Genomic DNA, 16,089 nt, shown 5'->3' with positions numbered 1-16,089 from the left:
ACATTTACACAATTTACAAAAGTAAAGAAAAACGAAATTTGTAGGGAAATGGATGGATCTGAAAAGGATTACACTTAGTGAGGTAACCCAGGCCCAGAAAAGCCAAACGTCACATGTTCTCTCTCATATGTGGATCCTAGCTACAAATGTATAGACTTGTATGTGAGCTAGAACCAAAAATTGGTAGCAATGGCCAATAAGCTAGGAAAAAGCTATAAGGGAAGGAAGAAGAAGGAAGGACTTTAGAGGATGGTATTTTATATATGTATGTAGAAGAACAGATTACAGGGAGTTAAATGGCCTAAGTAAGGCCAGGGGAAGACAGTGTAAAAGAAGGGTGGGGAAAGGGTCAATCAAAATTCAAGATATTCTGAAGAAGATATATGAAAGCCTACTTATTTGAATAATGGCAGATCCAGAAGCCATAGATTGCTGCTAGAAAAATTTCAGTGCCAGGGATGGGACACCTTCCAGTGAGGTGTTGGCCAGGGAGGTTCCTGTTGCTTCCAAAACATTACAGGCTATTGCCAAGGCCCTTGGTTTTCTACAAGATGATAAGACCCTATTGCTAAAGATTTCACATGTTTGAGTGGAAAGGACACTAAAAAAATCAAGCTGAGCTGAACCTTCTCTCTGTGGACCAGCTAAGTGAAAGCTGGAAAAAACTGCACTGCATGTATCCTTATGGGAGATAGAAGTCATCAGGGGTGAAAACAGTGGATGCTGGAAGCCTCAAGTTTGGCCAGACAGGCCAAATGACTGACTGAGTGCAAAAGTGGCATGTATGCTCTGGGGGAAACCAACTGCTTCCTAATTAGACTGGAGGCCTGCTCTATGGGAGGGACTACATGCCTGGTACTAAAAACCTATGGCAAGGGAGGTCATGTGTCTTAGGGGTATAAAGCCTGCTCTTGTCTGGCTAAATGCATGTTGTATTACATATATTATTCTCACCAAACTGCCCTGAAAGCACTACACTTAATGTTCATATTCACATATTAATGTTACTCCCACTTTTAGTTAGCGAAGCTTCTCTTTTCTGATGGCAGTGACTACTGGGATGACCCAAAAGGCAATTTAGTGCTGAGAAGAAGAACCAGCAAGTGCCCAGTACTGAAACATCTCTATCACACCTTCCAAGGCTCAGGGTCTAATGTGGAAGAGGTGGCAGAAAGAACATAAGAGCCAAAGGAATGATACAACTCCTTACAATGCAACTATCCAGACAGATATTCGCCTCATTATCCAAGACCTTGCAGTGCCTAGCAATACCTTCACAAGACCCTCAACATAGGAGAAAAAGACAATGACATCAAAATAAAAGAGAGACTAATGGAGAGAGTGAGGGGATATGATGGAGAGTGGAGTTGTGAAGGGGAAAATGGGGAAGGGGAGCACAATATCATGGTTTATTGTAAGTATAGAAGTTGTCAATAAAAAAAAAATTATTTGATTTCTGCTGGCTTCCAGGTGGGGTGACAAATGCCTTTAATCTCAGCACTTAGGAGGCAGAGATAGTAGGATTTCCATGAGTTTGAGGCCACCCTGAGACCACATAGTGCATTCCAGGTCAGTCTGGGCTAGGGTGAGACCCTACCTCAAAAAACAAAAACAAGCAAGCAAACAAAACAAAAAAAAAAACAGGACTTCCGGCTAAGATGGTGACTGCCTAGCTACGCTGCAAATACTGGAGAAAGAAAGGCAAGAAATTAAGGGTTATCAGGGTCTTCTTGCCAGTGGGAGGGCACAGAGTGGGGAAAAACAGGGAATCGCGGATCCCCTCTTGGGTGGGTAGTCTACCCTCTCATATAGCCACCACACCCCGTGCCCCAAGCGGCTGTGCTCCCATCGTGCACGTGCCTGCCAGCCCACTGCGCTGTGCTCTGATTGCACACCCGTGGGGACCCAAACAGCAATGGCACCATAAAATTCTACTTCCTAAAAGGCAGACCAAATGGCTGAACCTTCACTAGACCCTTACAGGAAACACCTGAACCACAAGACACTGGAGAGGGTAGGATCAAGACTAACCTAAATCTTCTACATCTTCCCTCCCTCCCTCTCCCCCTCCCCCTTCTCTCTCTCTCCTCTCTAACTCTTGTATATTAGTTATGTTTTTCCTCATTTTCTTAGTGGACACTGACTTATAACCCCCACTACCAGCATGGGGCTATCATCCACAATGAGCTTTTGATCAGAGAAACCTACAAGGTTTCCTAAAACAATGACAGACTTTTGTCAGAGTACTTGATGACCCACCAAAGGTCAGTGGTAAGACTCTATTGCTGAATACTCCATACGCAGCTAACACGTAAAATCAAATGGCATGGCTGGAAGCCAGGAGAGAATCAGTCCCCAGACAGTCAGCGTGTCTAGTGCCAGGTGCTACATGGGTGACTGGGGAAAATGACCAATATCTGTCCAAGCAACTCATGGTCTAACCTAATTAGCAACAAATAACCTGGTGTGATGCCCACACAAGTGCAATAGTGGCACACAGCCATGGTGGGGAACCAACTGCTCTTGATTTGGCTAACTGATCCCCTCAGTGGTATGGGACCCATAGCTGGAGCTGGGAAACAAGTCAGAACCATATCCAACCATAAGCCCACTCTCCAATATCAAGCTACCATCAATCATGGGCTACAAGAGGGCCTACACCTATCAAACTCTCTATCAAAAAAGTAAGTGTTATCTCAATTTTCCGGGTGCTAACTTACTCTGCGTTGGAGGATCTGCTTCTCTTTTTCAGATAGATGCAGATCCTAAGGAGAGAGCTGCCCCAACAAACCTCAAAAGGGGCCCGACTGAAACTAAAGAAAATTGGTGAAACAAGCAAGGGTGCTGTTTTCCTGATGAACCGGATACCAGCACAAAGGGGAAGGAGACCAACTCAGAGAAAAATCAACTCCTACCAAATCAGAGAGCCAGAGCCTCATAGGCCCCTAACACCTCAGCACTGAAGCAGACCAAAAATGAACCCAACATGGCTCAGAGAAATTTTGCGGAAGAGGGGGCAGAAAGAATGTCAGAGTCACATGTTGGGTCATGATTTGCAGAGACATTTATTGTACCAATAACTGTGGACTAACTCCACAATGCACGACCCATTTACATCAACAAGGAGGGTCCACTGGGAGGGGGTAGATCATGGATGAACCTAAACAATGGTACCAAACTGCCTGTATTTGCTGAAAAGAAGAAAACTAATAAATTAAATTTAAAAAAAGAACAAAAAAAAAAACCCAAAAAATAAAAAAACAAAGAAACTATTTAACTTCCCTGACATATAAGGTTCAATATTTACTCCAGAGGTTTTTTTTTTTTTGCCAGTACTGCCCTGATGGTTGGGACATTTCTGGAGACTAAGTGTGATATGCCATAAGCATAAGTCCAAAGGAACATACAATAAACTTGCAATATGGAGGGTTGAGCAACTCTGAAAGGGATCAATTACGGATTACTCTGTAAATGGAAATAATGGGTCCTGTACAGGCAGGCTGAGATTAAGCAGGCAAATTCGGGAAGATGTTATCTGGGTCACAGGGTGTAAAGAGGTACATGGAGCCATAATGATAAGAGATCACCTAGTCCATAGTCTCCAATCTCCTCCTCATCGCTAAGGAGAGGAAAGATCATACAAAGCACCATGACCACAATGTTAAGACTGACTCGTCCATAGGCACTGGCTTTCTCTGTGGCTGTACACAAAGAAAAAGAGGAGTCTCCAGAGGATGCTCTGAAGAAGGAAGGAAGAGCTATGGAAGGTATTCCAATATACTGTCTTTTGTCTTTAGGCTGTATCCTTACCATTGGAATCTCTTTGACCTGAAAACCTTAAAAAAGAAATGACTGAAATTTGTCTGCATTTGATCCTGGCTTGAATATAAACTGAAGGAAGGAAAAATGGCCTCTAAAGGGAAGTATAAATTTTGATATGATTTTACAATTTGATTTGTTTTATAAAATGAAAGGTAAGTGGTCAGAAGTGCCTTATGTACAGACTTTCTTTGTTCTAACAGACAACCTAAATTTATGCAGGAAATACAACAGCAACTTAGCACTCAGGCTGCTATGGGACCATGTGTCCTGTCCTCCAGCTGGAGTACGATTCCAAGGTCCCCAGGCATTTTTTACTGACTAAATAAAAGTGCCACACAAAGCTACTCTCCCTTTCCTCAGCCCTAGATTGAAAAGGAGCTGTACAGGGACTGTGTCCCCAATATTCCCAAGATGATAAAGAATGGGACTTTTCATAGGGACATGCTTTACAACTCACAGGGTAGCTCTAGACAGAGAAAAGAAAGTTGCTCTTACCTAAGACTAATCAATGAAAAATTCTTAAAACACAGATGGCAAGACTTTATCCTGTTTTAGTTGCTTTTTAACAAGAATAGTTTGGGGTGTTTACTAAATATTTATCGAACTTATTAATTTAAATTTGATTATAAAAATCATTTCCAGCCCTGTTAGCATGTTTCACCTATACTTACAAATGCTAGGCATTTAAATATAAGATATATATGATTTCTATTTTTTGTTTGTTTTTTTTCGAGGTAGGGTCTCACTCTAGCCCAGGCTGACCTGAAATTCACTATGTAGTCTCAGGCTGGCCTCAAACTCACTGCAATCCTCCTACCTCTGCCTCCCAAGTGCTGGGATTAAAGGCATGCGCCACCACACCCAGCATTTCTATTTTTTTTTTATATGGCTTAACATGTCGCCAGGTAACGTAAGATGTTAGACAAAATAAGCTTTTATACCATCCTTTAACTATATCTGTTTTGCTAAAGGCAAAAGATGATTTAGATATGCCTTGTATCCACACTTTTCTTCAAGACTGGTGCAACTGTCCTTATGGGAGTTCAATTACCACACATACATGCAAAAACCCATGAGAATATTCAGTTCAGGCTAGTCAATATTTTGGTCCCTACCCCCAGATCAAACAGAAACCAGGAGATGATAGGACATTCTCAAGAGTCCACAGCTCTGGTAAGTCACCTGTCCTCTTGATCAGAGATGTCAAGGAGACCCAGATGTTAGACTTCAACCAATGTATAGTCTACAAGAGGAGGGTCAAAACAGAGGAAAAGATCTTCAGTACTTCCAGGGAAGTCAATGGTCAACAAGACTCTTATCCCAACAAATGGCAAAATGCTGACTAAAATAACATGCCTTTAAATTTTAGTGTTTGTCTTGAGATCTAAAGATTATAATTTGTATTGTGTGCAGTTATTTTGTAGTTTCTTGAGAAAAAAGTACATTAGCTGGGCATGGTGGCGCACGCCTTTAATCCCAGCACTGGGGAGGCAGAGGTAGGTGGATCGCCTTCAGTTCAAGGCCACCCTGAGACTCCATGTGAATACCAAGTCAGGTCAGCCTGGACTAAAGTGAGACCCTGCCTTGAAAAAACAAAACATTAAAAAAAAATACATTAAATACATTTAGTGAAGAACAAGAAATTTTACAGCTGGCCCTACTGGTTTTCCTTAGCTCTCACTCCCCTACTCAACTTTTGCTATAAATATAGATAGAACAGAGACAAGATGATGCTGAGCCATGCTAAACGTAATGAATTTTAGTTATAAACTTTATAAAACAGTATTGTTTTTCAAGCATCTAGTTGTACTATGCCTTGTTCATATTTATGAATGCAATAAGTACTTACTCTTCTGATTGGATTGGTCTCTTAATTTTCAAGCAGATAGAGCAAACAAAGCACAATCTACTGAAAACAGGAAACTGCCTTAGGGCTAATGCTTTCAGCATCAGATAGCATATTAAAATGCAATCCTCAGCGGCTGTATTAATGGCTTACTGGTGAAGGCACTTGCCTGTGAAGCTGAAGGATCCAGGTTCAATTCACAATTACCCACATAAGCCAGATGCATAAGGTGGCACATGCATATGGAATTCATTTGCAGTGGCTAGAGGCCTTGACATGCCCATTCTCTTGTTCTCTTGTTCTCTCTCTCAAATAAATAAGTAAATAAATAAAATGCAATTCTCTGGACTTATAACCAAAACTATACTTTACAATAAGTACAAACACAAAAAGTGTAAGAATATCAAGTAATCATAGGTCTTTTTAAAGATATAATAATACTCAACTTGTACTAGGACATTACAATGAAATTACTTACACTCTGACAAAATTATTTAGGATGTCTTTAATGTGCATAAATTTGACTTGCAAATGTTTTATGCCTATATATAGACTCATTTAAAATGAATGAATATAAATTACCACCTTGCATATGCCCTCTGTACAAAGACTTGTGGCTATAATAAAATAAGCAGCCATAAATTGCTAATGAGTCAACTTGAGAAATGAAATTTAAAAGGCAAAACTTGGCCACATGTGTAATCACATATACAGAGGTGTTTCATTAATAACTCACCCTACCAAATTTACTAATAATGTGTTATTATTTTAATGAAGTATTGGGGAAGAGGCATTTTGCTTTGCAGTTTAGTTCAGTTTAAACAAACAGAAAATCTGTAGTATTCGTAACTACGGGATCTTGATGTTAATATTGTAATTGAGGTACTTTAGAAAATCTAAAGAAACTTTAAAAGGGCTGGAGAGATGGCTTAGCAGTTAAGATGCTTGCCAGCAAAACCAAAGGACCCAGGTTCAATTCCCCAATACCAATGTAAAGCCAGATGCACAAGGTGGAACATGCATCTGGAGTTCATTTACAATGGCTAAGCCCTGGTGCACCTATTTTTCCTCTTTATCTCTCAAATAGCTATTTTTTTTTTTTTTTTTTTTTTGGAGATAGGGTCTCACTCTAGCCCAGGCTGACCTGGAATTCACTATGTGGTCTCAGGATGGCCTTGAACTCATGGTGATTCTCCTACCTCTGCCTCCCGAGTGCTGCCACCATGCCCGGCTTAAATAAATTACTTTCTTAAAAAAGAAACTAACAAATAGAGCTAGAACCATGGACATTGTGGTGGTTTGAATTAGGTGTCCCAATAAGCTCATATATTTTGAACATTAGTTCCCCAGCTAGTGGCAATTTGGGAATTGGAGCCTTGTTGGAAGAGGAATGTTCTAGGGTATAAGCTACGGGTTGTTAAAGCATCCCCTTGCCAGTGTTTGGCTCACTCTCTTGCTGCTCTTTTCCATCTGCTGTGGTGGAGGTGATGTCCAGCCTCTGCTCATCCATGCCTTTCCCTTGTGTGATGGTTTGATTCAGGTGTCCCCCATAAACTTAAGTGTTCTGAATGCTAGGTTCCCAGCTGATGGAGATTTGGTATTTAACACCTCCTGGAGGGAGTGTATTGTTGGAGGCGGGCTTATGGATGTTATAGCCAGTTTGTTTGGCACACTCTCCAGTTGCTATTGTCCACCTTATGTTGGCCAGGAGGTGATGTCCCTCTGCTCATGTTGTTTTCCCTGACATCGTGGGGCTTCCCCCTCAAGCCTGTAAACCAAAATAAACCTCTTTTTTTTTTTTTTTACCACAAGCTGCTCTTGGTTAGGTGATTTCTACCAGCAATCCGAACCTAACTGCAACACCTTGTTATCATGGAGCAACCCTTTGAGACTATGAACCAAAATTAACAACTTTCCTCCCATCAGCTACTTCTGGTCAAGTGCTTTGTGCTAACAACAAGAAGGTAACTGTAACAGAAGTAATGTAGCCAATCTACCTCCTCAGACAAATATAAAAGCTATTTATTATAGAAGTCAATGTCTTATCTTGTTAGTGATGTGGCAAATTAGCAGAATCAGGACAGAATTCTGGAACTGTTCAGCTCCATGACATCTTCTTTGTAATATATCACATTACTTCTGATAAAACTCAGTGTAAGTAAGGACAGAAGTGAGGGATACAGGGAAGAAAAACCAAGCTATCTATTAGCTTATTTAAAAACCTACTTGCTCCAGAAGACATATTGCCAAGGTACAAAACTGTAAAACATTCAAGTATATACAAAGTAGATGAAATGGAAGAACCAGGAAAATAAAATACATTTACAGAAATTTTAATGGCTACTAACAACACTAAAAAAGTTGAGCTTGGGCGGACGAAATGGCTTAGTGGTTAAGATGCTTGCCTGTGATGCCTAAGGACCCAGGTTCAATTCTTTAAGTCCTACATAATCCAGATGCATATGGTTGGTGCATGCATCTGGACTTTATTGGCAGTGGCTTGAGACCCTGGTGTGCCCATTCTCCCTCTCTCTCTAATAAATAAAAATAAATTTTAAAAAAGTTTTTTTTAAGAAGTTGAGCATTATGGCCAATAGAATGATTAATTCTTTAAAACCTGGCAAAAATTTACTTGGCCTATGACAACCCTTGAGTTTTCAACAAGAATTAGAGTGAAGCTAGGCATGGTGGCACATGCCTTTAATTCTAGCACTTGGGAGGTAGAGGTAGAAGGATCCTTCTGAGTTCAAGGTCAGCCTGAGACTTCTAAGTGAATTTCAGGTCAGCCTGGGTGAGACTGAGACCCTACCTCAAGAAAAAAAAAAAAAAAAAAGAAACAGAGAAGGAAAATTTGAGTGAATCAGACAGTACCTGTGACATATGTAGTCTTCAAAGAATCACATAGTGCCTAAAAGGGTAGAATGGAACTATATCTATGCTGGCCACTCTAGTGAAGCTGCTTGATCCATGTGCACTGGACAGGCCAGAAAACTCCCAAACATGAGCTGCTTCTTTGCTCCTGGTAATTTTTGGAATCAGAAGAAATATCTCTTATGACTACCAACTAGCTACATTGTTGATAAAGTATTTAACCTTGACTTTTCTATTATATGATAAAGAATCTTTTAGTTGTAATATATATCAACAAACATCTAAAATGGTAGTGCTTGAAGGTATCCTTTCAGTTGATTTAATACTATACCTTCATTTGCAGCTTGCAGTACAGAAATAGATATTAACCTACTCAAAAACACACATTTTAGGCATAGTATGTAAGTATCAGGTATAGATTAGACCTACTTATAAAGTCTTTATATTAAAAAGTATTTATAGTTTTTAAAAAGTATTTATATTAATTTGGATTATAAAAAGCAGCAATTTTAGAAGCCTACTGATGTCTAGGAAATTATCAGATAGAAATGAAAAATAGTGATGGGCTGGAGAGATGGCTCAGTGGTTGCTTGTAAAGCCTGAAGACCTGGGTTTGAGTCCCTAGCACTCACGTATAACCAGATACACAAAGTGGCACATGCATCTGGAGTTCATCTGCAGTGACAAGAGGCTCTGGTGCACCCAATCTCATTCTTTCTCTCCCTCCCTCTCTCTTTCTCTTCTCTTGAAAATTAATAATTCTGGGGGGGAGGTAGGGTCTCGCTCTAGCCCAGGCTACCTAGAACACACTGTAGTCTCAGGCAGGCCTTGAACTCGGAGAGATTTTCCTACTCCCCAGTGCTAGAACTAATTAGGACCTGGCCTAATAAAAATATTTTTTTAAAAAAGAAATGAATGATAGTGAAAATTTAATCATACTAAAGCTGTTATCCATGGGACAGGAGTGGTTCAGTAAATGTTAACTGAATAGATTTGCTGCAGTGGGGGGATGACCAAGTACAATTTGAAAATGATAGAATGAACAAAGAATATGAAGCTTCCTTATGCCTAACCTGCACAGAACCTTTAAGACATTGATGCCATCTGAAAATCCCCAAAAGAAAAAAAAAAAGTATGGGCAGGGGGCAGCAAAGTAGCATGTACTAGATTTCACAAACTTATCTAGGCCTGGACTATCTTTAGATCAAGTTGTGAACACTTCTTTAAACAGTACTGAACTATTTCTTTTTTAAAAAATATATATTATTTATTTATTTATTTATTAGAGATGTAGAAATTGAGAGAGAATGGGCATGCCTGGGCCTCTAGCCACTGCAAACAAACACCAGATGCATGCACCCCCTTGTGCATCTGGGTGGGTCCTGTGCTTATGTGGGTCCTGCAAAGTCGAACTGGGAACCTTTGGCTTTGCGGGTAACTGCCTTAACTGCTAAGCCATCTCTCCAGGCCCCAGAACTGAACTATTTCTAAGAAATACATATTAATAAGCCCCCTTCCCATGAAGGAATATATGCCTGGTACAGAAAACTTAAGTCAAAAGCCTATGGCTGAGGCCCTAGGGGAGTAACACCTACTGCTGTCTGGCTAAATTCATATGTTATGCTCACTGTTGTAGTCCGGTTCGCATTGCTGGTAGAAATCACCTAACCAAGAGCAGCTTCTGGGAAAAAGAGTTTTATTTTGGCTTATAGGCTCGAGGGGAAGCTTCACGATGGCAGGGGAAATAGATGGCATGAGCAGAGGGTGGACATCACCCCCTGGCCAACATAAGATGGACCACAGCAACAGGAGGGTGTGCCAAACACTGGCATGGGGAAACTGGCTATAAAGCCCATAAGCCCACCCTCAACAATACACTCCCTCCAGGAGGCATTAATTCCCAAATCTCCATCAGCTGGGAACATAGCATTCAGAACACCTAAGTTTATGGGGGACACCTGAATCAAACCACCACATTCTGCCCCTGGCCCCCATAAACTGATATCCATACATGTAAAATACAATGCATTCAGTCTGACTTTAAAAGTCCCCATAGTTTTTATCAATCCCAATGATGTTCATACATCCCCATAGTTCAAGATCTTTTAACTGAGTCATAATACCAAAATATAACCTCAAAAAACCCATAATGGCACAGAATAAATATTCACACTGCAAAAGATGGCATTGGGCATAGCAAAGAAACATTCAACCAATACAAGATTTAAAACAACCAGGGCAAACATCAAACTCTGTAGCTTCAAGTCCAGCAACTCTAGCCAGTGACAAATCTTCAAGTCTGATAATTCTAACCAGCAACAAATCTCTGGCATTCCAATTCCTCCCCTCCATCTAGGCTACTCACAGTCCTGGGAAACTTCATCGGGGCCAGCAGCTCCTCGGCAGCCATCTCATGGTCCCAGCATCTCCACTGGGTCTCCACTGCAAGCCACGGTTCATCCTCATGGCCCCATGGGGTCTCTATGCAGGCAACCAGCAAACCCGTTTCACACTGCCCATGGCCATTTCCAAAACACAAGACCGTGTTGCAAACTCAATGACCCTCTTTCCAGCACTTCTTATACTCCACGATACCAGGTAGGGTGCCAATTTGTTAATCCAGGGGGGAATAAAGCAGACTTTGAAGAACAGGACACTCCTTGAGCACTCAGACCCCTTCAAAAGAGTTGACATTCTTTCTCTTGCCCCAGCACAGGTCAGCTAGCCCAGTCTCAAAGGTTGTAATCTCTCAGATGCAGCTGAACGGGCAACAGTTCACCCAAAGATTTTTCTTTCTGTGCCATATCCCTCTGTACACACCAGTTCATTTCTACACAAAGCAACCCTGCACAACTTCTCAGGACACGGGCATAAGAGCAAGCTTCTCACACAAACTGCTAGCCCAGTCCAAGCAAAGCTCTTTCTCACCCTCATAAGCCAAACCTCACAGTCCATAGTTCTTACTGCCTTCAGGTCTTTCAGCTCTGACTAGAATAGTCCATCAAGCTGTACTTATAGCACTGCAAGACATCTCTTAGGCAAAGGTTTCAACTCCTTCCACATTCCTCTTGAAAATCAGCTCCAAAAGGCCAAAGCCACACAGTCAGGTGTCTAGCAGCAACCCCACTCCTGGTACCACTTTACTGTTGCAGTCCGGTTCGCATTGCTGGTAGAAATCACCTAACCAAGAGCAGCTTCTGGGAAAAAGAGTTTTATTTTGGCTTACAGGCTCGAGGGGAAGCTTCACGATGGCAGGGGAAATCGATGGCATGAGAAGAGGGTGGACATCACCCCCTGGCCAACATAAGATGGACCACAGCAACAGGAGGGTGTGCCAAACACTGGCATGGGGAAACTGGCTATAAAGCCCATAAGCCCGCCCCCAACATTACACTCCCTCCAGGAGGCATTAATTCCCAAATCTCCATCAGCTGGGAACCTAGCATTCAGAACACCTAAGTTTATGGGGGACACCTGAATCAAACCACCACACTCACCAAACTACCTTTTAAAGCACTAGTTTTGAAAATATTCATGCCCATACAGTAATATTACTCTCACTTTTGGTTAAAGAAGCATTTTCTTCAGATGGTGAGTGACCACTGGGATGACTCAAAAAATCACCTTAGTGCTGAGAATTGACAATGAAGTGTTCAGCATTGAGACATCTCTATCATACCTTCCAAGGCTCAGGGTCCATTGTAGAAAAGGTGGCAGGAAGAATGTAAGAGCCAAAGGGTAGGAGTGTTTACAATGCTGTCTTCCAGACACAAAATGGACTTACAGTGCCTGGTACTACTTATATAAGACCTTCATAATAGGAGGAAAAATGATGACATCAAAATAGAAGAGAAACTAATTGGAAAGAAGAGGTTTGATGGAGGGTGGATTGAGAGGGGGAGAATGGGACTGGGGTGGAAATTTATCATGGTTTATTATCTATACTTATGGAAGCTGTCAATAAAAAGCTAAAAAATAAATTCTTATAACTTAAAAAAATAATGTTGTGGCTTTAAATGGCCTACCCTTGTCTCTGTTTAGTCCAAACTCATAAAAATAGTGGTAGATATAGGAACTGAATCTCTCTAATCCAGAGTGCATATTCAGATTCAACATGTGTTTACTGAATAATGAAAGTGCATAAGTTCCTCTTTCTAATCATTTATATTCCCCCTTCTTTCAATGCTCCCAACTCTAATAAAGAAGTTAATTTGCCATTCCCTCCCTTCTTGGCACTGATGCACATTGGGCTGGGGAAGTTGATTTCTGGAGTGTGGTGAAAGACTAGTAGGGGATATGTCTGCTCACCAATTGGAGGTTGCTTCACGTATACTGATTTTATTTCTAGGTCATTTAAAATTTCACCTCTACAATAATACCATGACTAAATAAAACAATTCTTTTGGAGGAAATTTATGTCCATTTGACTTGAGCTAAAAAGTGGTATTAAAATCACAATACTTTCTTTACAATAACATGAATTTAAAAATGGAAAAGCTCTTTTCCTCTGTACATAAAAATTCTCAGTACCTCTTGAAAGTCATCCATTCCTGAAAAGACATTAGGCCCTTTACTGACTCTTCCTCCACGGTCTTTTCGTTTGATTTTTTTCGGCATACCACGCCCATGACCAATATTAAAGCTTTTAACCCGATATTCAGTACCTAAAAAAGTTAAAATGTATCTTATATATAGAAAAACAGCATAACTTATTAATTTACTAGTTTACAAGGAACAGATTTTTTAAAACTTTTTGTTGCTAGCCTCCATACGTATACACAATATAACATTATCATAATCTCCTCCCACCACCCTCCTTTGTCCCTACTCCCTTATACTTCCCCTCCAGTGAATCCCTTCTCTCCGATTAGCCTCCAGAACAGGATATTTTTTACATCATTCATTTATTCTAGAGAATGAGAATGGGCACAACAGGGCCTCCAACCATTGCAAACAAACACCAAATGCATATGCTAGTTTGTGGATCTGGCTTTATGTGGGTACTGGTAACTTGAATCCAGGCTTTGTAAGCAAGCGCCTTTAACCACTGAGCAATTTTTCCAACCCCTGGACCAGTGTATTTTTATGTGGTGAAATTCTGTGAAAAGAGTTAACTGAATCTTTACATTGTAGCTCCTGGGCCCTTCTTCCTATTCTGAGGATAACACATGTTAACTGCATAGGAAGCAAGGAACAGAAATATACACAGTTAGAAGGAACTCAATGATGTAGTTTCCATAAGGATGCCATCCATAATGGGGTGGAACTTTGGGACAATAAAAATGTTTTGGGGTCACCCATGCTCCTGTACTTAACCCCTTGTACATGCTCCATGCTGTACAAATAAAACCAATAAACTCATGGGTTGACCGCAAAAGGAAAAAAGTTGATAGCTAGGGAAGGCAATTCTAGTTTTTTTGTGTGTGGTTTTCTTTTTATAAATCTTTTAAATTTTTTCTTAGGGCATGATAATGAACAAGCTTCTCTGTTTTTAAAAAAATATGTACTATATTCATATTTAAGGAAGATAATCATAAATATTAGTAATTAATTTGTAGCAAACCAGATTTCTATTAATAATTTATACAGATCTATACATACATATCTCCAAGTTAAAAAAATCATACTGGACATTTGCTTCTGAAAAATTTTACATTTAAAAGTATCTTCCCAGAACTGGGGTATTTGATCCTAGAACTAGGAGACTGAGGCAGGAGGATTATGAGTTGAGTTCAAAGCCAGTGGGGGCTACATAGATTTTTGTCTCAAAAAAAGTGTCTAAAACAACGTGCCATGGAAAAATTGTACAGTGCTTGCTAGCATGCTTGAGGTCCTGGATTCAATCCTAAGTACTGCAAAAATAAAATAATAAAATAATACCCAGTAAAAATTGTATGCCAACACTTAGGAAGCAAAGGTAAGACAACCATGAATTCCAGACCCCATCTCAAAGCAAACAACAGTTAATGATAGTAAACTACACAGTAAAATACACAGTAATTTCTCATTTTACCAAAGTCATACTTAACTAGTAAGTTTTCTAATAACCTAAAAGAAAACAAATGTGAAAAGTTTCACTTTATCAAAAATTAAAAAATTTTAAAGAACATACCAATTTTTGCCTTACTGTTGGTAGGGATTTAGACAATTCTGCATTTTACACATTGGAGTAGCTTAGTTACAAATATTGTTATATCATCTTCTTGAATATCCATTCGAAAGATGAATTAACAAGCTTCAACAATTTTTTTTTTTACAAATCTACTTTTCATAATTTTTTTGTTTGTGTTCTTGAATCAGTCTCACTCAATAGCCTAGGTGGCCTGGAACTCCTGGCAATCTTCCTGCCTTAGCTTTCCAAGTGCTGGGGCTAAAGAAATGAGCTCATAACTTATTTTTTTTAAAACAACTGCCAAGGACTTGAGAGATGGCTTAGCGGTTAAGGTACTTGCGTGCAAAGCCAAAGGACCCAGGTTCGATTCCCCAGGACCCATGTAAGGCAGATGCACAAGGTGGCACATGGATATGGAGTTTGTTTGAAGCAGCTAGAGGTCTTGACGCCCCCATTCTCTCTCTCTACCTTTCTCTCTCTCTCAAATAAATAAATAAATAAATAAAATATAAAAAATAACTGCCAAGATACATATGTACAAATATGGTTACTGCAGGATCAGTAACAGAACTGAAAAAAACTGGGTGCAACTTAAATCTCAAATACTTACTGTGTTACCAAACCAATGTGACAAGTTGTTACAACAAATTGTGGCATATCTCCTAATTTGGTATACCTACTAATTCAATATAATGTAGGTATTAAAAGCTTTATGTTAAAAATAACTGAGATAATTATAGTTGAAGAACAACAAGTTACAACACATATGTACCTTTTTCTGAAAAAAAGTGTTTTATTTATTTATTTATAAGCAGAGAGAGAGAGAGAGAGAGAGAGAGAGAGAGAGAGAGAGAGAGAGGGAGAGGGGGGAGAGATAAAGAGAATGGGTGTGCTAGGGTCTCCACTAGGGGCTGCAAACAAACTATAGATGCGTGTGCCACACTGTGCATCCGGCTTTATGTAGGTACTGGGGAATTGAACCCAGGTCATTAGGGTTTGCAGGCAAGAGCCTTAACTACTGAGCCATATGTCCAGCCTCATATACAGGTTTTGTTGAAAATAACTGTTAGGAAAAAATCCAAAAGAATGTATGTCCCAAATATTAATAATTATTATCTCTGTGTAAGAGATTTCAATTATTAATATTTAATCTTTGATCTTAATGGACTCCTTTATTCAAAGGCAATTACAAAATAGTTACATAAGGGGTGGCAGCTCATTACTTCACCTCAGCCCCCTCTTGCTTCTGTTTTCTTGAAGCAGACATACTGACTAGTTAATCATAAAGGTTAAGTCTATGTGACTTTCTTCTCCTGTTATCATAACAATTTTGTTCTTATTTTTATTCTTAAAAATGTCCATAAAACCAATGTACATTTGCACAGCAAAGATAAGTGTTGTTTTAAAGCTTAAGGAAAGAATAGCTTCCCAATAATCT

General features: G+C 39.9%; 1 protein-coding gene across 1 annotated transcript in view; it reads right to left on the bottom strand.

Annotated features, from left to right (window-relative positions):
* Positions 1-16,089, bottom strand: part of Zc3h6 (zinc finger CCCH-type containing 6) — a 105,537-nt gene that overhangs the window by 41,778 nt on the left and 47,670 nt on the right. Inside the window, exon 5 of the mRNA XM_045147271.1 lies at positions 13,070-13,203. Within this exon, the coding sequence (XP_045003206.1) occupies positions 13,070-13,203 (134 nt within the window). The remainder of the gene's footprint in view (positions 1-13,069; positions 13,204-16,089) is intronic.

This window comes from Jaculus jaculus, chromosome 4 (assembly GCF_020740685.1).
Source record: "Jaculus jaculus isolate mJacJac1 chromosome 4, mJacJac1.mat.Y.cur, whole genome shotgun sequence".
NCBI lineage: Eukaryota > Metazoa > Chordata > Mammalia > Rodentia > Dipodidae > Jaculus > Jaculus jaculus.
This window is presented reverse-complemented; position numbering and strand designations above follow the sequence as displayed.